Source organism: Protobothrops mucrosquamatus, unplaced genomic scaffold (assembly GCF_001527695.2).
Source record: "Protobothrops mucrosquamatus isolate PMUCROS unplaced genomic scaffold, P.Mucros_1.0 scaffold437, whole genome shotgun sequence".
Lineage (NCBI taxonomy): Eukaryota > Metazoa > Chordata > Lepidosauria > Squamata > Viperidae > Protobothrops > Protobothrops mucrosquamatus.
The window spans coordinates 144,329-167,814 of NW_015386761.1; the positions used below are offsets into that span (position 1 = coordinate 144,329).

The following is a 23,486-nucleotide window of genomic DNA, read 5'->3' on the forward strand; positions in this document are numbered from 1 at the left end:
ATGGGAATTATTGAAAAATGATTGGATTCTAGTTTAGGTAGACTTGAGTGTGGAGAGCTTATACATACTTTGCTTCCAATTATATGTTGGAATGTAGTCCAGTCTTAATACTTTTCCCCTTAATACTTTCCCCCATGCAAATTTCTTCACTGCACTGCTGTAACATGGAGACGTTACGTGGAGTGCTATCGTAGCTATTCCAACACTGTGTTGTTTTTGTCTCTCAAAAGTCTACATTATGCAACTTAGTAGTAACTAGGTTCTGCTTCACTTCCAAAGTTAAACTAGATGATTGGCCATGAATGCTAGTGGCCCAGGATATCCTCTAGCCTCTCTCTATGTGGGTGACCTGCATCCAGATGTTACTGAAGCCATGTTGTTCGAGAAGTTTTCACCTGCTGGGCCCATCATGTCCATCAGAGTTTGTCGAGATGTTGCCACACGACGATCTCTGGGTTATGCTTACATAAATTATCAACAGCCTGCTGATGGTAAGAACTTTTTTTGCTTGGTTTAATATTGATATTGTACAAAAATGCAATATATACTAAAATGCACTTTATTTTACTGTTTTTCCCCAAGTGGTTTGTCTTTAAAAGCTTTAGATTTTCTGAGAGGATATAGTTTCCTCTTCAGTCTTATTTTCCTTTTTCAGATGGAGGAGGAGTGTAATATCTTTTTCAGGGATAATAACTTTGAACTAATATTTCATATATGCATTATATAAATATTTATTATTTCTCATAATTGTGATAGATAGATAGATAGATAGATAGATAGATAGATAGATAGATAGATAGATAGATAGATAGATAGATAGATAGATAGATAACCTTTATTGTCATTTTTTACTGTGGGCACAATGGTACACATTAAAAATGAAATTTAGTTGCTTGCTCTCAAAGTGTACACACACATAACACACATTTAAACATACTATATACAACATATGTATAGAACTACACCCTTACATATAAGTAACATATAAATATTAATCACTGTCCATCTTGAATACATAACGAAAGGAGGAAGCTTTAGAGTTCACAAGGTTAATACTGTATGGAACAAAGCTGTGACTGAATCTGGATGTTCTGCTTTGGATACCATGGAACCTCCTCCCAAAAGGTAACAAGGAAAACAGGTCGTGAAGAGGATGTGTGGTGAAACAGACAATCTTGCGGACCCTGCTCAAGCAACACTTATGTGTTATGTCCTGGATGGAAGGGAGGGATCTGCCAATGATCTTTTCAGCCATCCTCACTTCTCTCCGCACCGCCTTCCTGTCTGAAGCAGTGATGCTTCTAAACCAGACTGTGATGCTGTGTGACAGGATGCTCTTGATCATCCCTCTGTAGAAAGTGTAAGGATAGAGGAAGGAAGATGAGCTTTTCTCATGCGACGCAGAAAATGCAGGCACTGCTGTGCCCCTTCACCAGTGTCTCGCTGTTGAGCGATCAAGCCAGCCTACTTGTTAACTGCACACCCAGGAATTTGATGCTGGTAACCATCTCCACAGGTGAATCATTAATGCACAGAGAAGTGTGGCTGTGCCTGCCTTTTCTGAAATCGACAATGATCTTTTTTAACTTTAACTCTTATTAACACTCAAACTTTCTTTTCCATTTTTAAAATGTGATATTTTCATTTCTCCAGCTCTTAATGGCAGTCTGTGCTCTTCTGTTAGTAACCAAAATGCCACTTATTTATCTATTTCAATCTGAAAAAATGGGAGAACTTTCAGAACTGGTGCTTTGAATTTTTAAAAAATGATAAAAAATAATATTGTCTTGAGAAAGCAAGTGCTGAAAAAAGGACCACCTCTTCTACTCATAATCTGCAAATGCAAATGTTATTTTTTAATGCCCAAAATCTTTATGGATTTTATTAATGGTGTCAGACATCAACAATGGTTAAAATGTAAGTGTTAATGATCATTAATTCAACCTGTCAAAATCACTCTAAATTCATAATTTCTGACAAGGCCCTTGTTTCCCAGTTAATTAATGTCTGAAACATCAAACTGAACATAAACAATTTAAACTTTGCATCTGAAATTTTTTTTTGATAAAGAAGAAATGCAATGAATATGCTACAGAACGATATATCACATGTTACTGAGTTGTATACTACAGCTTTAATTTTGATCATTTTAAATTTAGGATTTCACAGGCAAACAATTCCATGAAAACTAGTGATTTCTTAAACCCATATCCCGTCTCTTGTTTTCAAGACTTGGAGATAATCTATGTTGGTAATTTCGAACTATTTGAAAAGTTAGATGTTAGGTGCATTGCAATTTGTATTTCTCAAGTTTGTGTTTGATTTGTTGGTAAATGAATGTGCTTTTATTTTTCCTTCTTCAAGCTGAACGGGCCTTGGACACCATGAATTTTGAAGTTATAAAAGGTCGGCCCATTCGTATCATGTGGTCCCAGCGAGATCCCGGACTCAGGAAATCAGGTGTTGGGAATATTTTCATCAAGAATCTGGATGATTCCATTGATAACAAAGCCTTATATGATACATTCTCAGCTTTTGGAAATATTCTTTCTTGCAAAGTAGGTGAAATCTTTTCAGAAATCATAAAATATAGTTCTCTTGTTTTTTTGTATGATAAATGTTGCATTTTCTTCTGAAGTCTGAAATATATTCATGTGTCACTTTTTCGTATCAATGTTCAGGCTGTTATTGTTTAATGGCTTTCAATTTAATGAGACTTTCAATTATTCTGCCCTTGGGCAAAGCATCTACTGTACATTCTAGACCATTTCCCCACTTTCTCCCAGCATCTTTTCAGGATGGGACAAGAGATGATGTTTCTCAGCTGTCAGAATTACTAGAATGGCTCCAGAAGAGCAGCTGATTCTGAGGAACAGAATTAGATTAGATTCCTCTTCTCCCTGGAATTGGGAACTCTAGAACTGTATAAACTGATATCTCTCCAAATATGCTTCCATCCAGTAGCCATGTAATCTCCATCCAGCATCAACAGTACAGATTAGTTGGAGATTATGGGGCCTAAACCCAACATTCTTAGATGGCTTCAGGTTAAGTAGGTGATAGCTATTATTCTTAGGTCTTGTAACAGAGAACTGGGAATATAAAAGGCAAGCAATGGATTGGTTATCAGTTCCAAGTTTTGATTTGCTTCATTTCCTTTCTGTCATCCTTCTCTTAAATATCTTAACAGGTTGTTTGTGATGAGAATGGATCTAGGGGCTACGGCTTCGTCCATTTTGAGACTCACGAGGCAGCAAACAGAGCAATTGATACAATGAATGGAATGCTGCTAAATGATAGCAAGGTGTAAGTTGAAGCCTGAGCCGATGGTGCAATAATTTTTTTTCAGTGTATCCTTTACAATGGGAATAACCCGCAATTCTAGTATAGTTTAAAGAAACAGTCATGTGTTGGTGGTAAATGTAATAAGATCCAGGTTCAGGTCTAGGATCTCCTGTCTGAATCTTTGAAACTTAGTAGATCAATTATTAGTCGGGGTCAACAGAGTGAAATCAGTTAGGTTTACCAGGCAAATACATCAATTGGCATGAGGCGTTTTCTATATTTTGGGGTGGCTGCTGTAGTATTTTGCCTGGGAATTTACTTTCAGGTTTGACCTTTTAGATCAGAAATAGCCCAAGGTGATAGGTAGTCCCCAAACCCCTGGATGTGGCCCCCAGATTCTCTGAACAAGTTGCCCTCAGATTTCAATTCAAAGTGTATTAAAACGGGCCTGCAACCTTGACAACTTTAAGACTTGTGGATTTCAGCTCCCAGAATTCCTCAGCCACCTTAAGGATTCTGCCCTTGCAATACCCTTTTAGGAGATGGTTTCATATCTCCTATCTTGACCCTGCAGATTTGTTGGCCACTTTAAGTCCCGCCGAGAGCGTGAAGCAGAATATGGAGCCAAAGCAATGGAATTTACTAATGTCTACATCAAAAACTTTGGAGAGGACATGACTGATGAGAGGCTGCAAGAAATATTCTCAAAATTTGGTAAGGGTGGCACTTAAAAGTACTGCTTATAAATTAAGGGTTGTGAGCATAGGTTTAACAGCTTAGCAAAATAGCTATAGCACTTAGACTTATATACTGCTTCACAGTGCTTTACAGCATATACCCCCCCAACAATTTGGCTCCTCATTTTACCGACTTTGGAAGGATGGAAGGCTGAGTCAACCTTGAGTTAGTCAGGATCAAACTGCTGGCAGTTGGCAGAGTTAGCTTGCAATACTGCATTCTAACCACTGTGCCACTATGGCTTAGAATGCTGCTCCAGATTTTTTTGTGCAAAAGATACAGCCAGTAATGTGATCTAACCTACTTCCAAATAGGTAAAAACATTCCATTGTGAAATAAGAATTTGAAATCATAATCTAAGACAGTTGCATCAAGTGGAAGCCGCGTCCACCCCAGCTCCGGCAATGCAAAAAAAGTTGTGATACGTCGCAACACATCACGTGACATGGCGAGTTTGACACCCGTTATCTAAGCTATAAGGGTACAACAATTTTGCATCTGTTTTAAGGATATATTTTGGAAAGCTTTCACCATTTGTTGCTGTTCAGATGCAATGCTCATCACCTCCCCTAATCCTTTTGAATTTGTCTATTATCCCTAGGGAATGAAAACAGATAACCATTATATCTGGAGGGTACAAAATTATGGCTAGCTATATTTTTACATGTAAGCTAGTTTAAAAATGGTTTCTCTTTTTAACATCAGAGTTAGAAATTCCTTCTCTGTAATTATATGCATAACACCTGACCTGTTTGTCTTAAGCTATCTAACAAGTGGATGCACTTGGTAACAGGAAGACTTCATTGTAAGATATATAAAATGAAAAGGATGCCTAATATTTAGAGAATAATAACTTGATTTGTATGGATAACCATCTGATTTAAGCAACTCTAGATCACTCAAACTGCCATGAAACAAATTTGAATTTCCTAATGCAGAATTTAAAGACATGAAAAATACCTCCCTGAAGTAAAATTCCTCTGTGAGCCAAAGGTTTAAATGTAATATGGTACTTATAGAATGTGGTATTTATTGGCATGTATCCATCACTATCCATGAGTGGAGCTGAGCATCCTGTGGCTCAGCACTCAACGAAAACCTCCTTTCTTGTAGTATTAGCCTAAAAGTTTTTGTTCTACTTCCAGGAAAGACCTTGAGTGTCAAGGTCATGATAGATAATACAGGCCGCTCAAAAGGATTTGGTTTTGTCAATTTTGAGAAGCATCAAGATGCTCGGAAGGCAAGTTGATCTTCGTTCTCAATCTTCCTTTCTCTGTTAAAAAGTAATGGTGGGAGGAAAGTTTTGAGGAATATAATAAAAGTTTAAGAGGTTTTTTTTTAAGCTAATATCTTGTCATAGGTTGAACTAGTTATCCAATTATTTCCTCGGGCTGTGGCAGGATAGCATTTCATTCTTTGGCTAGTTCAAAGCAGGGCTTAATTAAAATAATAAATCCAATTAGTACGTGACTTAGAGCATTTCATTTAGTGACTGTTTGAAGTTACAACAGCACTGAAAAAAAGTAACTTACAACTGGTCCCCACACTTATGACTGTTGCAGCATCTCTGTGGTGACATGATCAAAATTTGGGCGCTTGGCAATCGGCAAGTTTTAGGACAGTTGCAGTGCCCGAGGATCATAGGATTGTCATTTGAGATTTTCTCAAGGGCTTCTGATAAATAAGATCAATGGGAGAAGCAAGATTCACTCAACAACTGCATGATTCATTTAACAGCTGCAGTGATTTGCTTAACAACCATGGCAAAAGTTGTAAAATGGTGCACAACTCACTTAACAAGCTGCCTTGCTTATTAATGGAAATTCTGATATCAGTTGTGGCTATAGGTCAAGGACTACCTATAATGAAATGATAAAGTAGGAGGTGATTTCCTGTGAAATAAATGTACAGCCTTGCCTGTCACCTCTTCTCACCACAGGCTGTTGAGCACATGGATGGAAGCGAGATCAATGGCCGAACAATATTTGTTGGCAGAGCCCAAAAGAGGATTGAACGACAAAATGAACTGAAGCGTAAATTTGAGCAACTCAAGCAGGAAAGAATGAGCCGATATCAGGTAATATCAGCTGAAGGCAATGTGTGGCAATGTCTTTTAGAAATCCCAAGTTCTGTTTTTGGACTGCAAAATTCACCTGTACTAGAATGAATGGGCTGGGCAAAGGGACACAGATGAAAGAAATGAAACCAGGAGAGGAATGAGAGGAGAAAAACTGAACTAAATTGCCTTTTCTGCTAAATGATCTCAAATGTCCTGTCTATGGCTGGCAATGATTCTTCATCTTGTTTTATAGTAGACTCTCATTTGATTCAGTCCCATAGTTACACATTTTATTGCGAGTTTTATTACAGTAATTTTCTCCATCCCTTCTCACACTCTGCCCCTTTCCTGTTCTGTACTGGGACCTATTGAACAGAAAGATGGATGAGATTGAGTTTAAGTGACTGTTGTTGGCTAATCCAATATTTTGGATGTTTTCTGATGACTCTAGCAATTAAATTCACTCTACTGTGTTGCTTTCATCCAGAAAGAGGCAGTTGGGGAATGGGGGCTGCCTGAAGGAAGAATGGACTATAGATCAATTGAAAGTTCCTGAACAGCAAGTGTGGGGTTGTTACAAAATAAGTGTAGTGATATATCTCTTCTTTTTATGCCTTTTGGTTAATGAGCAGAGTGTCCTTTCACAAGAAAAGTTCTCAAACTGTGGACAAACCTCATTTTCTTGTATTGTCTCTATTTTAATTTGGACCCAGTTTCCTATTCTGCATGATTCTTGCCTCATGTATAAACTGTAAGGCAGACATGTCAAACACAAGGCCCGGGGGCCGGATGCAGCCCGCGAAGTGGTTTCATGTGGCCCGCGAAGCCATTCTGGAAACAGCGAGGGAACGGCCTCCGCTGCCTTGGCCCTGGGCCAGGCCAGCCGGGAGCCAATGTACAATGTTGTGGTGGCCATCTTGGCACTTGCCCCGGTGGACATGCCTTGGCACTTGCCCCGGTCCCACCCCCTTCTGCCAGAGACCCTCAGATCTGTCCCACTCCTGCCCAGGCCCCCATAGGCACCCTTGACGCGAATGATGTAGAACTGGCCACGTCCACCCAGTAGGCCACACTCACTCCATCCACACCAACCCAGTAGGCTGCACCACTCTGGCCACACACACCCGCCCCCCCAGGGCAACCGCAATGCTGATACAGCCCTCAGTGAAATTGAGTTTGACACCCCTGCTCTAAGGTATATATTTTGCCCAAACAAAAAACAGAAATGTTGGCAAGATGTAACTGGATCAGAAGCTAACAAATACAGTAGTTTAAAAAACCTTTTCTAGAGGCCAATTCTGTCAGACTCATCCATATAGCCATATGTGGTTAATGGATACTCCTGTTTTGAAAATGTACATTCTGATAACCCCAGAAAGTGCTGAGTTGAGGTTCAAATGAAATTCCTCATATTTCTCACATGGGGAACTTTTCAGTTAATCACTTTTTCTGATAATTAGTTCTTCCTTATCTTTGTGACATGGAAAGTATATGTAGAGTATTGTAATCCAGGAGTCAGGAGGAATTTAGGGGGGTCATTTTTGTAAAATATGAACATGGCTAGATGGCTTAGGACTTGGATATCTATGGACTGCCTTCAGCCAGTGGCTTCTGTCCACTAATTAAAATTGGAGTGAAGTCTTTTCAGGTCCTTTCTCTTAAGGAATGCCATCTTTAGGGACCTTAAGATTGAGTCTTCTCAGTTGCTGTCCTCCTCCTTGGGAACAGCATTCTTCTCAAGATTAGGTTTGGTCCCATCTCATTGTTTTTTCACAAACTGTTAACATTTTCCTGAAAGGGTGGTGATAGATTGATTATTAAAGGGATCATCCTGCCATGAATATTTTCAAGCATAACTTTTTATTTTTGATAAAGAATGACCACTTGTCTGATAAAGCTAATCCTAAACCCTAGATACTTCTCTTGATGGCACATAAGATTTTTTCAGCCTTATGATACTGGATGATGTCACTTATATGTATGTATTCATTACAAAAGTCGTGTCTAAATATCATTTATGATGAATGCAAAAAGTGGCTGTGCTTGTTTGCTTTCAGGGAGTAAACTTGTATGTAAAGAACCTGGATGATGGTATTGGTGATGAGCAGTTAAGAAAAGAATTCTCACCCTATGGAACCATCACAAGTGCCAAGGTCAGATTCTAATATCTGAGTATCTTTGCATATTTGATGTGAATGCTTGCTAGCTGTTCTCACCAATTGAAAATAGTACTGGGCTGTATCCTTTCAGAATGCAGTTTGAACTTGTTTCATAATTTCCTTTACCAAAACGTAGTGGATTTTTAATATGTAGGGATGCATGACATGGAATGAATAATAATCACAGGAGCTCTCACTTGCACTGCTGTCCCTTCTTAATTTTTTTTATTGATTTTATTTATTAATATGCTTAAACCTTCCAATAACCAAAGCTCATTTTATGACACCAAGTCGGTCTCCATGTAATTATAATTAATTACCCCCCTCTATACCTTGTATTTTCTGCAGTAATTCTGATTGCTATGTCTTTTATTTAAAATATTTTAATCTATTTTTTCTGCCTGAAAGCACAAAATACAAGATTTGTTTTGTACAGTTGTTGAATGCAGGGGGATAGCAGTATGGCTTACTGATATATATATATAAGATTATCTATTCTATTATCCAATAGAACCAAATTTCTGCAAATTCTCTCTCTCTCTCTCTCTCTCTCTCTCTCTCTCTCTCTCTCTCTCTCTCTCTCTCTCTCTCTCTCTCTCTGTATAAGTCTTGAAATGCAGTCTTGAAATAATAAACTAATTTAATACATTGATTACTATGTGTTAAAAGCTATGTAACAGGTTGGGCACAGTATAATATGAAGCTTGTAATAAGGACCAGGGAAGGACATTTAGAATTGAATCAATTAGCGTCATTTCCCTGGTATATACTGTTTCACCAGCAAGGCAGATTCTAAAGCTGATGCATCTTCAAATCTGTCCTACAGTTTTGGAAAAAATCTGGGACTTCTGCTTGAAGAAAAGTGAAAAGAAATCTGTTCCATATTGTTGGATATAACTGTTAGTTTTCAATTGAAAACAAGAATTTAATTGAGAGTTTTAATATTTCCAAACTTTCTTAATTGCAACTGTTAATATAACAAAAGAATTTAATTTTTGACAGTAAAGATGCAATATCCAGTTCAGTTACCATGTGCTTAGACTTTTAGCTGCTTTATTAGGATAGGACCTTGTCTGAGGTATACCATCGTGGAAGTAGTCTACACTTCATACCCCTGGGATAATCTCATTGCAGTCATACCAGAAGCCATTAGATGGTTAGCTTCCTTAGATATTGAATTGGAAAATCTATCCTATTGTGACTCTCTGGTGCCACATTATGGAGATTTTATCATGGTTTTACCTTAATTTAATATTTTATCTCATGTATTGTATTGTACACATACACAAACGCGCTGATGCTTTATGTAAATGCGTATTTGTGTATTAGTGTTGTATATCAGTGATTGCATGACCTCTGTAGATGCCATATGCTAAATAAAACAAAATTTAATTGCACTATTTGTAAGCACCATCTTGTCTGGTTTGCCCGTACTGACCAGGGTGGACATCCCTGTCTGTGCTGAGAGTCATGGGCTCAGTGGACTTTGTTTTAATTTTCCATTCAGGTAATGACAGATGGCGGACACAGCAAAGGTTTTGGGTTTGTATGTTTTTCTTCTCCAGAAGAAGCGACAAAGGCTGTGACTGAAATGAATGGACGCATCGTCAGCACTAAGCCTTTGTATGTTGCCCTTGCCCAACGGAAAGAGGAGCGAAAAGCCATTCTCACCAACCAATACATGCAGAGATTGGCCACCATGAGGGCCTTTCCTGGTCCCTTCCTATATTCTTTCCAACCGCCTGCAGGCTACTTCCTGCCCCCAATTCCACAGGTAAGACCAACAAGAATACCACTTCCATTACAGATACATAAATAAAGCTAACAGCATTTGACAGCACAGAACTCAAGGAATAGGAAAACACCTCCCTTGAGATGCATATTTTAAAATGTGCCATCAGGCATCAGAATCAGATTTATATAACTGGGGCATGTAAGTGATTAGGATGGACTACTTTTTTTTTTTCAACCTGGGGACTCTATTTTGCCTTTGTGCCTGCCTGTGGGCACAACAGTGTGCCAATGATATCATGGCATCACCAGGGAGCTTCTTTTTGTTTTGGGCCCAGAGATGGGAGTGAAATGCATTCTCCTTAATCTTCACAGAGAGATAAAGGATTTATTTGATCCTTAAAATATTACAACAAAAAATGGGGGAAAATTAGATTTTTGGTACCATGTAACACCAAGTTAGAATTTTGTTAGTGCCTAACATCATTCTTATGGGCATTATTTCCACAAGGTAATTATGCACTCTGTGAAGAAGTATTATTTTGGCTCTTCGAAATCTAATCAACTTTATTTGAATGCCCTCAAATTTTAATGTTATAAGAGAAGTCTGAAAAGCAAACTATGAATTGTTGCAAATANTTAAAAGTAATTTTAATCGGAAACACAGCTGGCAATATTTGGTTTTTAATTCGGCTTTTATTGGGGTTTATATTTTTGTATTTCTGTATTTTTGTATTTTGTGTATAGTATTTGTTTTTTAATATGCTGTGAACCGCCCTGAGTCCTATGGGAGAAGGGCGGTATACAAATTAAATTAACATTAACATTAACATTAACAGCAAGTGTAGGGTTGTTACAAAATAAGTGTAGTGATATATCTCTTCTTTTTATGCCTTTTGGTTAATGAGCAGAGTGTCCTTTCACAAGAAAAGTTCTCAAACTGTGGACAAACCTCATTTTCTTGTATTGTCTCTATTTTAATTTGGACCCAGTTTCCTATTCTGCATGATTCTTGCCTCATGTATAAACTGTAAGGCAGACATGTCAAACACAAGGCCCGGGGGCCGGATGCAGCCCGCGAAGTGGTTTCATGTGGCCCGCGAAGCCATTCTGGAAACAGCGAGGGAACGGCCTCCGCTGCCTTGGCCCTGGGCCAGGCCAGCCGGGAGCCAATGTACAATTTTGTGGTGGCCATCTTGGCACTTGCCCCGGTGGACATGCCTTGGCACTTGCCCCGGTCCCACCCCCTTCTGCCAGAGACCCTCAGATCTGTCCCACTCCTGCCCAGGCCCCCATAGGCACCCTTGACGCGAATGATGTAGAACTGGCCACGTCCACCCAGTAGGCCACACTCACTCCATCCACACCAACCCAGTAGGCTGCACCACTCTGGCCACACACACACCCCCCAGGGCAACCGCAATGCTGATACAGCCCTCAGTGAAATTGAGTTTGACACCCCTGCTCTAAGGTATATATTTTGCCCAAACAAAAAACAGAAATGTTGGCAAGATGTAACTGGATCAGAAGCTAACAAATACAGTAGTTTAAAAAAACCTTTTCTAGAGGCCAATTCTGTCAGACTCATCCATATAGCCATATGTGGTTAATGGATACTCCTGTTTTGAAAATGTACATTCTGATAACCCCAGAAAGTGCTGAGTTGAGGTTCAAATGAAATTCCTCATATTTCTCAAATGGGGAACTTTTCAGTTAATCACTTTTTCTGATAATTAGTTCTTCCTTATCTTTGTGACATGGAAAGTATATGTAGAGTATTGTAATCCAGGAGTCAGGAGGAATTTGGGGGGTTCATTTTTGTAAAATATGAACATGGCTAGATGGCTTAGGACTTGGATATCTATGGACTGCCTTCAGCCAGTGGCTTCTGTCCACTAATTAAAATTGGAGTGAAGTCTTTTCAGGTCCTTTCTCTTAAGGAATGCCATCTTTAGGGACCTTAAGATTGAGTCTTCTCAGTTGCTGTCCTCCTCCTTGGGAACAGCATTCTTCTCAAGATTAGGTTTGGTCCCATCTCATTGTTTTTTCACAAACTGTTAACATTTTCCTGAAAGGGTGGTGATAGATTGATTATTAAAGGGATCATCCTGCCATGAATATTTTCAAGCATAACTTTTTATTTTTGATAAAGAATGACCACTTGTCTGATAAAGCTAATCCTAAACCCTAGATACTTCTCTTGATGGCACATAAGATTCTTTCAGCCTTATGATACTGGATGATGTCACTTATATGTATGTATTCATTACAAAAGTCGTGTCTAAATATCATTTATGATGAATGCAAAAAGTGGCTGTGCTTGTTTGCTTTCAGGGAGTAAACTTGTATGTAAAGAACCTGGATGATGGTATTGGTGATGAGCAGTTAAGAAAAGAATTCTCACCCTATGGAACCATCACAAGTGCCAAGGTCAGATTCTAATATCTGAGTATCTTTGCATATTTGATGTGGATGCTTGCTAGCTGTTCTCACCAATTGAAAATAGTACTGGGCTGTATCCTTTCAGAATGCAGTTTGAACTTGTTTCATAATTTCCTTTACCAAAACGTAGTGGATTTTTAATATGTAGGGATGCATGACATGGAATGAATAATAATCACAGGAGCTCTCACTTGCACTGCTGTCCCTTCTTAATATTTTTTATTGATTTTACTTATTAATATGCTTAAACCTTCCAATAACCAAAGCTCATTTTATGACACCAAGTCGGTCTCCATGTAATTATAATTAATTACCCCCCTCTATGCCTTGTATTTTCTGCAGTAATTCTGATTGCTATGTCTTTTATTTAAAATATTTTAATCTATTTTTTCTGCCTGAAAGCACAAAATACAAGATTTGTTTTGTACAGTTGTTGAATGCAGGGGGATAGCAATATGGCTTACTGATATATATATAAGATTATCTATTCTATTATCCAATAGAACCAAATTTCTGCAAATTCTCTCTCTCTCTCTCTCTCTCTCTCTCTCTCTCTCTCTCTCTCTCTCTCTCTCTCTCTCTCTCTCTCTCTCTCTCTCTCTCTCTCTCTCTCTCTCTCGCTCTCTGTATAAGTCTTGAAATGCTGTCTTGAAATAATAAACTAATTTAATACATTGATTACTATGTGTTAAAAGCTATGTAACAGGTTGGGCACAGTATAATATGAAGCTTGTAATAAGGACCAGGGAAGGACATTTAGAATTGAATCAATTAGCGTCATTTCCCTGGTATATACTGTTTCACCAGCAAGGCAGATTCTAAAGCTGATGCATCTTCAAATCTGTTCTACAGTTTTGGAAAAAATCTGGGACTTCTGCTTGAAGAAAAGTGAAAAGAAATCTGTTCCATTTTGTTGGATATAACTGTTAGTTTTCCATTGAAAACAAGAATTTAATTGAGAGTTTTAATATTTCCAAACTTTCTTAATTGCAACTGTTAATATAACAAAAGAAGTTAATTTTTGACAGTAAAGATGCAATATCCAGTTCAGTTACCATGTGCTTAGACTTTTAGCTGCTCTGTTAGGATAGGACCTTGTCTGAGGTATACCATCGTGGAAGTAGTCTACACTTCATACCCCTGGGATGATCTCATACCAGAAGCCGTTTGATGGTTAGCTTCCTTAGATATTGAATTGGAAAATCTATCCTATTGTGACTCTATGGTGCCACATTATGGAGATTTTATCATGGTTTTACCTTAATTTAATATTTTATCTCATGTATTGTATTGCACACATACACAAACGCGCTGATGCTTTATGCAAATGCGTATTTGTGTATTAGTGTTGTGTATCAGTGATTGCATGACCTCTGTAGATGCCATATGCTAAATAAAACAAAATTTAATTGCACTATTTGTAAGCACCATCTTGTCTGGTTTGCCCGTACTGACCAGGGTGGACATCCCTGTCTGTGCTGAGAGTCATGGGCTCAGTGGACTTTGTTTTAATTTTCCATTCAGGTAATGACAGATGGCGGACACAGCAAAGGTTTTGGGTTTGTATGTTTTTCTTCTCCAGAAGAAGCGACAAAGGCTGTGACTGAAATGAATGGACGCATCGTCAGCACTAAGCCTTTGTATGTTGCCCTTGCCCAACGGAAAGAGGAGCGAAAAGCCATTCTCACCAACCAATACATGCAGAGACTGGCCACCATGAGGGCCTTTCCTGGTCCCTTCCTATATTCTTTCCAACCGCCTGCAGGCTACTTCCTGCCCCCAATTCCACAGGTAAGACCAACAAGAATACCACTTCCATTACAGATACATAAATAAAGCTAACAGCATTTGACAGCACAGAACTCAAGGAACAGGAAAACACCTCCCTTGAGATGCATATTTTAAAATGTGCCATCAGGCATCAGAATCAAATTTATATAACTGGGGCATGTAAGTGATTAGGATGGACTACTTTTTTTTTTTCAACCTGGGGACTCTATTTTGCCTTTGTGCCTGCCTGTGGGCACAACAGTGTGCCAATGATATCATGGCATCACCAGGGAGCTTTTTTTTTTGTTTTGGGCCCAGAGATGGGAGTGAAATGCATTCTCCTTAATCTTCACAGAGAGATAAAGGATTTATTTGATCCTTAAAATATTACAACAAAAAATGGGGGAAAATTAGATTTATGGTACCATGTAACACCAAGTTAGAATTTTGTTAGTGCCTAACATCATTCTTATGGGCATTATTTCCACAAGGTAATTATGCACTCTGTGAAGAAGTATTATTTTGGCTCTTCGAAATCTAATCAACTTTATTTGAATGCCCTCAAATTTTAATGTTATAAGAGAAGTCTGAAAAGCAAACTATGAATTGTTGCAAATAAGAAACAAAGTGAATTGTTGCATGTGAAGAGAGGTTTCATCATTGTTCATTCACCAACCTTTGATTGAAATCTGTAGTCCAATACATTTGAAATTCACTAGGTTGACAACAGCTTCATATAGTCATCTCCAGCCAGGAACATTATTCAGTTATGCATATAACTGAAGCCTTGACTGGAAAATAAAAAGACAATAGCAAAACATTTTCATATTGTTGCCATGAAACCTGCCTGGAAACCTGCCATGAAACCTTAATGAATTCATCAATCATTGGGTTAGGTCTGAAAATCCCAATCTGGAGGCACCGGATTGGGAAAAAGTGCTTAGATTTATAATCCTAGTGCAGGATAGCAACAATCTATAATAATACTGGAACTACAAAAATAAAAACATCACAGAACTTATAAAATCCCCATTTTGGTTCCTTCATATGCTCAAAATGTTAATGATGTGTAAAAATAAACATATTGTTCGTTTATATACATTGTCATGCCATCTTCTCTTCCTTCTTCTCAGCCACAAACTAGAACTACTTTCTACAGTCCTAGCCCAGTTGCCCCGGTCCGCCCAGCCCCTCGCTGGAACACTCAGTCCTCCAGGCCTCCTTGTGAGTTGAAATGTTATTAACCAGAAAATATGTGTGAGAATGTAAGGAAATGAGATTGCCCATGTGTGAAGTTCTTCCTTTAATGCCATGGTGTAGGACTAAGACATGTTCTTAAAATAGCAAACTATGATTCAAATATTATGGGGGTAGTGTCCATGGCTGGTAGTCTTAATTGTAAGTTCAGTAATGAGAATGAAACAGAATTCTGGTATTAACTCCTGCTATGATCTCATCCATAAATAAGGTTTCTGACTGAAGGTATTTAATTGTTGTTAGCATCCTATCATGCAGCTACGCCAATGGTAAGAGCTAATGGACCGCCTCGCCGCTTCGTTTCCAACATCAGCACTATGAGACAAGCCTCCACTCAAGTTCCCAGAATACCATCCACTGGCCAGAGAGTGGGTAGGTTTGGGGCTTCTGTTAGCTCATCGTCCAGATGAACGCAACTTATATCTCTCAAGGGAATGGGTTTGCTTTGGTTTTTGAATCACTGACCAGAAACAGGGGGGGGAATGATCCTTAAAGTTTGCATATTAAATTCTACAATGTGCTATTTATTTCTTAATATAAAACCTAAATATAAAACCTTCCCATATTCTAAGTTTTGGAAGTCTATTGCTGTGTAGCATGATTGGAAAATATAGTCTGAGACTATAGTACTATAATGTAATGTCAATCTGGATTTTGTTTTGGCTTACTGAGCAAGCCATGGGAGTTGGCCAAAAGGAATGAGTTTACACAAAGCTAAAACAAATAACACACATTATGGCTTAATATTAAGTGTAACCCAAGAAATTAAATTTATTGCTTAATTGGGCTAAATGTGTTGACGGCAGACGGATGAAAATGTAACTTTTTGGGTGCCTGCTTTGGACAAAATGATCACCAAGAGTTTTATGTCCGATGTAATCTTTCTTCCTGGAGTGTCACTGGGTATATCTTTCCACTTTTGTACCATGTATCATGCATGTGAGATCTGGCAAGGATATTACAGATCTGTACCTTCCCAGGTTTGGGTGCAATGCAGAACTCTATTTTAAAAGTGTTTTTAAAAAATAAACATGTAATGTTGTGGAACAATTAAAGCCTTTCTTCAAAATATTTCTGGTTTTATTTCAGTCAACATTGGAACCCAGACCATTAGTGCAAGAGCATCCTGTTCTCCAACTTTCTCACATGGTATCTCGCAGTACAAGTATTCTTCAGCTGTGAGGAATGTCCATCCTTTGGGTGCAGTGACATCTCTGCCAATGCAGCAGGTCTCTACTCTTCCATTCTGCAGTGAAAATACACGCTTAGATGCAAAAGCTAACTGCTCTTAGATGGGTTATTTTTGAGATACTGAATTTGGCAAATTGTAGCAGAGATATGTAGAGCTGGGATTCTGATTTGGGAGTGGTCTTAAGCTGGATATCAGGGAGAACTCACTCACTGAGAAACCAGTGAGCCAGATCATTAGCCACTTCATGTTTGCACACTTGGTTGACTAGGTAAAGTGACCAGATTACCAATATCATTCCTTTCCCATGTTTCCCTCTAGATGGAAAAGGAGAGCACTGCACTCCTGAAATTCCTAGTGCTATTATTATACTTAAAATACAAGATTGTTCTCTTCTGCATTTGATTACACAAAAGCATATCTTCATTAAAAGATATATAAGATTGAGTGTACACTTCAAGGTACTTTCAGTATCTGTCCAGGGGTCAGAACATAGTGGGGACCTTGGAGCTACAATGATTGACAGCAACTTTCCATCCTTTAAGACAACTCTGCTTTCAGAAATTAAGGATTAGATCTATGGCTTTCTGTATGAAAAGGAGCTATTATACTACAACATTCCATCTTTTGATTTAACTTAAGCTATATAATGATTATTGCATGGTGTATAGAAATCAAAGGTATTGTATTGTTTCTTCAATATGGCCAGGAGAAAAAATTCTTTCACTGGATAAGATTTGAGTTGGACAGATACTGATATTAAAGCTGCTATAGAGAAGAAGAAAAACTCTAACAAATGCATTCTTCACAGAGTGTCATCAATTGATATTAGTTGTTCAGCAGGAATGGAAGGGCTCTTCTCAGTATATTTTGTTTCTTGGGCTTTAGGCTGTAGAACCAATCATTCATATCCAGGGACAGGAGCCCTTGACCACATCCATGTTGGCTGCAGCCCCTCCTCAAGAACAGAAACAAATACTTGGTGAGTGGTGTGTATCCTCTTCTAATAGGCAGTACTGTGAACTTCCCCCTCAGCCAAAACTTTCTTAGAGAAAAAGTTATAATCAAATATTTTATCCTTTTGAGTTACCACAGTTTAGCTTAGAAAACAATGTTCCCTAAAAAAGATGTACATCAATCAATCAGTTTTCCAGTCCAACCCCAAGCAGCTCTCCAGTCTCGTCTTAAAAAACCGCCAGTGATGAAGCATCCACAACTTCTGAAGACAAGCTGTTCCACTGGTTAATTGTCCTCACTGTTAGGCAGTTTCTCCTTAATTCCAGGTTCCTTCTCTCTTTGATTAGTTTCTATCCATTGTTTCTTGCCAATAGATGTACATGTACTGCTTAACAACAGTACAGTTATTGGGACTGAAAACTCTATTGCTAAGCAATGTGGTAGTAAAATGTGATGTCATGTGACTGCACCAACTTATGACTGCAGTTCTGGCAATTCTGGATGCTGTCATTAACAAAATCCTTCCTGGTCATTAAGTGCAATGTCATGTGATCACCATTTGTGACTTCCTGCTGTCTTCCCCATTAACTATCCTTGTCAGAAGCCAGTTGTGAAGATTGCAAATTGAGACATGTGACCATGTAACACCACAACTATTGTAATTGCAATCCAGTTGCAAGTGCTTGAATTGCAATTGACTGAAGAGATGCTGCAATGGATGCAACTATGAGGACCAGTCAGAAAACTCATTCAGTGCCATCATAGTCACTGAATGAATGATTGTTAAGCAAAGACTCCTTGTATTATGCTAGTTCTAAATTCTGTCTATCATAATGTTTTCTACAAATTATCTAAAGCTTTTATTTATTTATTTAGAAATTCACATGGCCGCCTATCTGATACAAGATAATCCTAGGCAACTCACAACAACATTAAATAAAATCAGAATAAATGAAACATTTAAGTTCATATATTCCAAACATAGTGCTGCAAAGTCATATAATTTTCCATGCTCTTGCATTTGCTGAATCCATTTCTATCCTAGCCCAAAGCCTGAGTGAAGAGCCAAGTCTTTATAGTTCTCTTAAAGGTTAATACAGTGGGTAGCGTCCAAATCTCGGGGAAGCTGTTGAAATAGACTAATGGCATATACAGTATTTTAGAAGGTTAGTTTATTAAACGAATGCTCTACAACTCTGTATGTAGAACATGTATAGGAATAAACCAGAATAAATCAAATTGTAGTAAAAAGATCGGGAGAAATGCATCTTTTAGCTGATAAGATGCTACTTCTTTTCTATTGCAAGGGATGAGAATTATTATCCAATTATCTTCACAGACTTAGGTTTCTAGTCTCACCCTGAATTATATGCTTCTGGCCACCACACTGAGTCCTGGAGTCAGCATTTGTTGCTTTTTCCTCCTCTGCCCCAGTGCTTCTGGACAATACAGACGCAAGAAATATGCTAAGGAAAAAATCTCGCTTCATGAGTTAGTTCAGTGTTGCCCATGTGCACTTTATAGCATTTAGAATAAAGCAAGCAAAAGAGATGAAATTGTTACAGTGGGTACTGGAGAGAAAAGAGGGAGAGGTATTGCCTTGGTAAATCCTAAACCTTGAGTTTTCCAGTTTCAATCACTTGATAAACAAATGATAAACCTTACTTCAATCAACTTCAATTTGTAATGCCTTTATAGGCACATTGTGTAGAGGTTTTGGGGTAACAGTGCAGAAGTTGTCACCTTGGATGTTTTTGTCAACTTCCCAATGTAGCCTATACCTTCGTAGAGCCTTCCTACCTGACTTTAATCAAGATAAAGTCTATTTAGTTTTTTGAAATCAGCCTAAATCATCGAGTGGTTCCTACAGGACAGTTCTTCATGATACATGATTTTATCTTTTTTTTTTTTTTTGCTGTGCATAGGTGAACGTCTCTATCCTCTAATTCATGCAAGGCACCCCACTCTGGCTGGAAAGATTACAGGCATGCTGTTGGAGATAGATAATTCTGATCTGCTTCTCATGCTGGAGTCACCAGAATCCCTTCAGTCTAAGGTACTGGGATTCCATGCTTAAAAATGCCCTAATTCTGCAATTCCAAATTTTTCAGGTGGAATGAACTGTCCTACTTTGTATTAGGTTGGTCTGCATAGTTAATTTGTCTCAGTAGCATGTCCTTGGCTGTTTTTCAATTCAGTTTTTACCAAGCAGACTGATTTTCCGCCTGCTTTGTTCTTTCATATCTCCTGATTATTCCTTGTGCTACTGTACAAAATTGGGGTTATGTAATTGTCCTTTAAGTGTTGCATGGATCCACAAATGCATATCTGTTTTAACTTTTCAATGGTGATCCATTATAATGATAGCATGAGGGAAGAACACATACCAACAGCCTAGAAATATTAACTGTACAGTATTCACTCCTATACACCTTCACTCCTGTTTCAACCTTATGAACATAGGGCTACTGGAAGAGTGATAGCAAAGGTTCACCTAGTCCATTGTTCTGTCTCCTGTAATAGCCAACCAGATGCCTCTAGAAAGGATGACATTATCAAAATAGCGCTACCAAGTTACTGACTTAGAATCTAGCGGTTGCATATACTGATAATGTATTTATTACTGGTCTGATCTATTGTAGTATGATATGGGAGTGCTACTCTGAGTATGATAAGTTCTAAGAATGATCAGAACTGTGGTCAGCAGAAAGCATGGTAGATTGGGAAAATGATAGATTTGTTTAAAAAGGCAGTGTGAATGAACTGTGATAAGGAAGAAAATCTGTTATATATCTATATTCATGTACCTGTATTGAAGCAGGTTTGATCCTAGAAGGACAGATTGACTACAGGCAATTGTTGACTTACAGCCACAATTGAGCCCAAACTTTCCATTGCTAAGCAAGGGGTTTTTAAGTGAGTTGTGTCCCATTTTCTGACTTTTTTTGCCACAGTTGTGAATCACTGCTGTTTTTAAGTGAATCATAGGTTCATTAAGTGAATCTGGCTTCCCCATTGACTTTGCTTGTCAGAAGCCAGCTGGGAAAGTTACAAAATGGTGGTCACATGATGCCAGGACAGTGCAATTGTCATTAATACATTCCGATTTCTAAGTGCCCAAACTTTGATAACACGATCATGGGGACACTGCAATTGTTGTAAGTGTAAAAACTGGCCATAAGTCACCTTTTTTCAATGCCTTTATCATTCTGAATGGTCACTAAAGGAAGGGTGGTAAATCAAGGACTACCTGTACAGTAATTTAATTCACGGTCTGGCCTTAACTTATCACTGTTCTCAGGAACATTTTTTAGTTAAAAGTACTTGGGCTGCTTTATCTCTGTGCCAAGTTGCATCTGTTTTCTTCCTCTCCTTCATTAGCATGAAAGAGTTTCATTTCAAAAGTTCAAGTGTGGATTAAAAACAAAACATTGAATTTCAATGAGAAATAATAAAGTAGCTTTGAGTGGAATTGTTCTTAATTATTAGCCCCTTTTCAAATATTTTATAGCAAGATTGTTCATCAGAAGGCTTGTGCCAAGTACTGAGAGAGAGAGAGAGAGAGAGAGAGAGAGAGAGAGAGAGAGAGAGAGAGAGAGAGAGACCACAAGTGAACAGATGATCTGGACTATAAAGACATCTTCCCAGATCTGTTAAGTAGGGCCCATTTTACAAAAGTAGCAAAGGAGTTGTGTCAGTATGTTATTAGAGTCTTCTCCAACTTGGGGTCTTTCAGGAGAATTGGAATTAGAGCCAATGAATTCTGGGACTGCTAATCCCAAAGCATCAGCAGGGCTATGGAGAAGCATGCACTACTGTACCAGCAAAATTCAAGTGGAGTTTTCCTTTTAAAGGCTTTGTCCTGACTGTGTGTTGGATTCTTTGGATGCAGAAACAATGATATTTCAAAGTCTGCAACCCGACTGTTCTAAACTCCAATCTTGTCTTTGGCTTTGCCTTTGTTAGATCGAGGAAGCAGTAGCTGTGCTTCAAGCCCATCAGATCTCTGAAGCAACCCACAAGAGCAGTTCAATGGCATTTCTCCCCTGATGAAGGTGCGCTGAGTGAGCATTACCTGCTGAGTCTAGCTTTCTGTTTCTAGTGTCTTGTGATTTTGCAAAGTCAATATTCTGTTTCAGTTACCTTCCCCTTCCTCACCTATAAGCATTACTTTCCATTGCATAGAACACTTTAGCACAGGGTCAATCTCTGCAATTTTAAAACGCATGGACTTCAACTCCCAGAATGCTAGGAGCTGATGTCCACACATTTTAAAGTTGATAACACTGAGAAAAATAGCTTTAGCAGGAAATGTATGTTAATAGTGTAAAAGATTTAAAGTGCACAAGGAATGCAGGAAGGCCCATCCAGGAGGACAGGTTTAATTTACAATTGAGGAATTGGATGCAAATGCTCATTTTCACATTGAAATGAAAGAACTATTGATTTAAAAAGAAGTTGTTGCTGAGGCTGTGAAGCTGGGGGAAAAAAAGCTCTTGAAAATCTGTTAACCAGCAGCATTTGTTAAAAAAAAATATTGGCCTTGGCTTCTCCAATTAAAATTAAAATGTGTCATTGCAGGAAAAAAAAGAAAATGGTCAATCCCCACTGAAGAGAGGACAAAACCTTCATGCTACCAGAGATTTTGTTAATATCTCTTTAAACTAGTTGTTCATGCAGAAATCTAGCCTGATTTGAATTGTTTTCTTTTTTTGCACTGAATAGCTGTTAAAGTAACTTTTCCCATATGTAATCCTGGTAAGCCTGGTATATATGACAATGATGCAGTAGGAAGATGAAAATGGAACAAAATTATACTCTTTATGTTATTTTTTGCAAATTTATTTTTCAATCCTGGTTCTTTTTTTGTAATCTTAAAACTTGAGAGCCTGTATTAGTATTTTATTTATTCCTGCTGTTGACTTGATAAAAATAGCTGAAACTTCACTTCACCAACCTATGTCTCCTTTTCTAGATGCTACTCTTCACATTTACTGTAGAAATGGCAGAAACAACCAAATTTTTTGTTTGTGGGTGGATTCTAAACTCTTCAAATGCTTATTTTTAGATTTATTTTATTCAGTTTATATGACTATTCACTTGCAAGCAATTCTGACCACTAACAACACTGAAATCAGCAAAGGAATATAAATAATAAAAATCCAAGGAGAAAAATACCATTAAAAAGCACACAGATCTGTCGCACCAAAATCAAAATTCATCAGGACTGGAATTGCTATTGCTAAGTGTGATATCAACAACCATTATCAGTTAGCAATGGCAGTTTTGGCAGGCCTGGTTGCCATTGTTTAGTGACAACCGTGTGGCTCCTTACGACTGTGACTTCCAGGTTCCTGTTGGCTTCCCCACTGACTTTTGCTTGTGGAAGCTGTCAGGAAACATCAGAAAATTGCAATTCACTGTGGTGGCCAATACTACAAGGACCTGTCATAAGTACCATTCATGCTGCCCACGCTGTTGTAACTTTGAACAGCTGAATCTGAGAACTGCCTATATTAACCCTCTGATGGCTCATGGAACATCCTGACCTGCTGACTGTGGGAAGAACTAGGGTTTTTTTGGGGGGGGGGGGAGGGCTTTCTGAAATCTGGCAGGGTTGGAACCATCTGGATCTCTGAGCGGATAATGTTCTATTTAATAGGAACTACAATAGTTCAAGCTTTCTGCCACTGTTAAATAGATGGGACCTGGAATATGCCAAACATTTCTAATATTTTGATATTCTTGGATGAGCAGAGAAAGGAAGATAGACAATTCTTCAAATATCCTAGCCTTGTGCCATAAAGGGCTTTGTACATAGTAACCTACCCTTTGAATAATAGAAGTATACCAGTAATCACTGCAACTTATGCGGGGGTGATATATGTGTGTAGTTAGG

At 38.3% G+C, this 23,486-nt stretch overlaps 1 protein-coding gene across 1 annotated transcript; it reads left to right on the plus strand.

Moving 5' to 3' along the window:
- Window positions 1-298: 298 nt before the first annotated feature.
- LOC107287818 (embryonic polyadenylate-binding protein) lies at window positions 299-15,513 on the plus strand. The gene is made up of 9 exons (XM_015816364.1): window positions 299-491; window positions 2,365-2,558; window positions 3,191-3,306; window positions 3,860-3,999; window positions 5,169-5,263; window positions 5,963-6,100; window positions 8,140-8,235; window positions 9,749-10,015; window positions 15,318-15,513. The coding sequence occupies exons 1-9, from the start codon at window positions 299-301 to the stop codon at window positions 15,426-15,428; spliced, it is 1,350 nt and encodes a 449-aa protein (XP_015671850.1). The 3' UTR covers window positions 15,429-15,513.
- The last annotated feature ends 7,973 nt before the right edge of the window (window positions 15,514-23,486 follow it).

Excerpts from the sequence above, each read along its gene's own strand:
- LOC107287818 (XM_015816364.1), top strand. The coding sequence starts at position 299 with ATGAATGCTAGTGGCCCAGGATATCCTCTAGCCTCTCTCTATGTGGGT. Across the intron at positions 2,559-3,190 it reads GAAATATTCTTTCTTGCAAA|GTTGTTTGTGATGAGAATGG; the intron begins GTAGGTGAAATC and ends ATATCTTAACAG. Across the intron at positions 6,101-8,139 it reads AAAGAATGAGCCGATATCAG|GGAGTAAACTTGTATGTAAA; the intron begins GTAATATCAGCT and ends GTTTGCTTTCAG.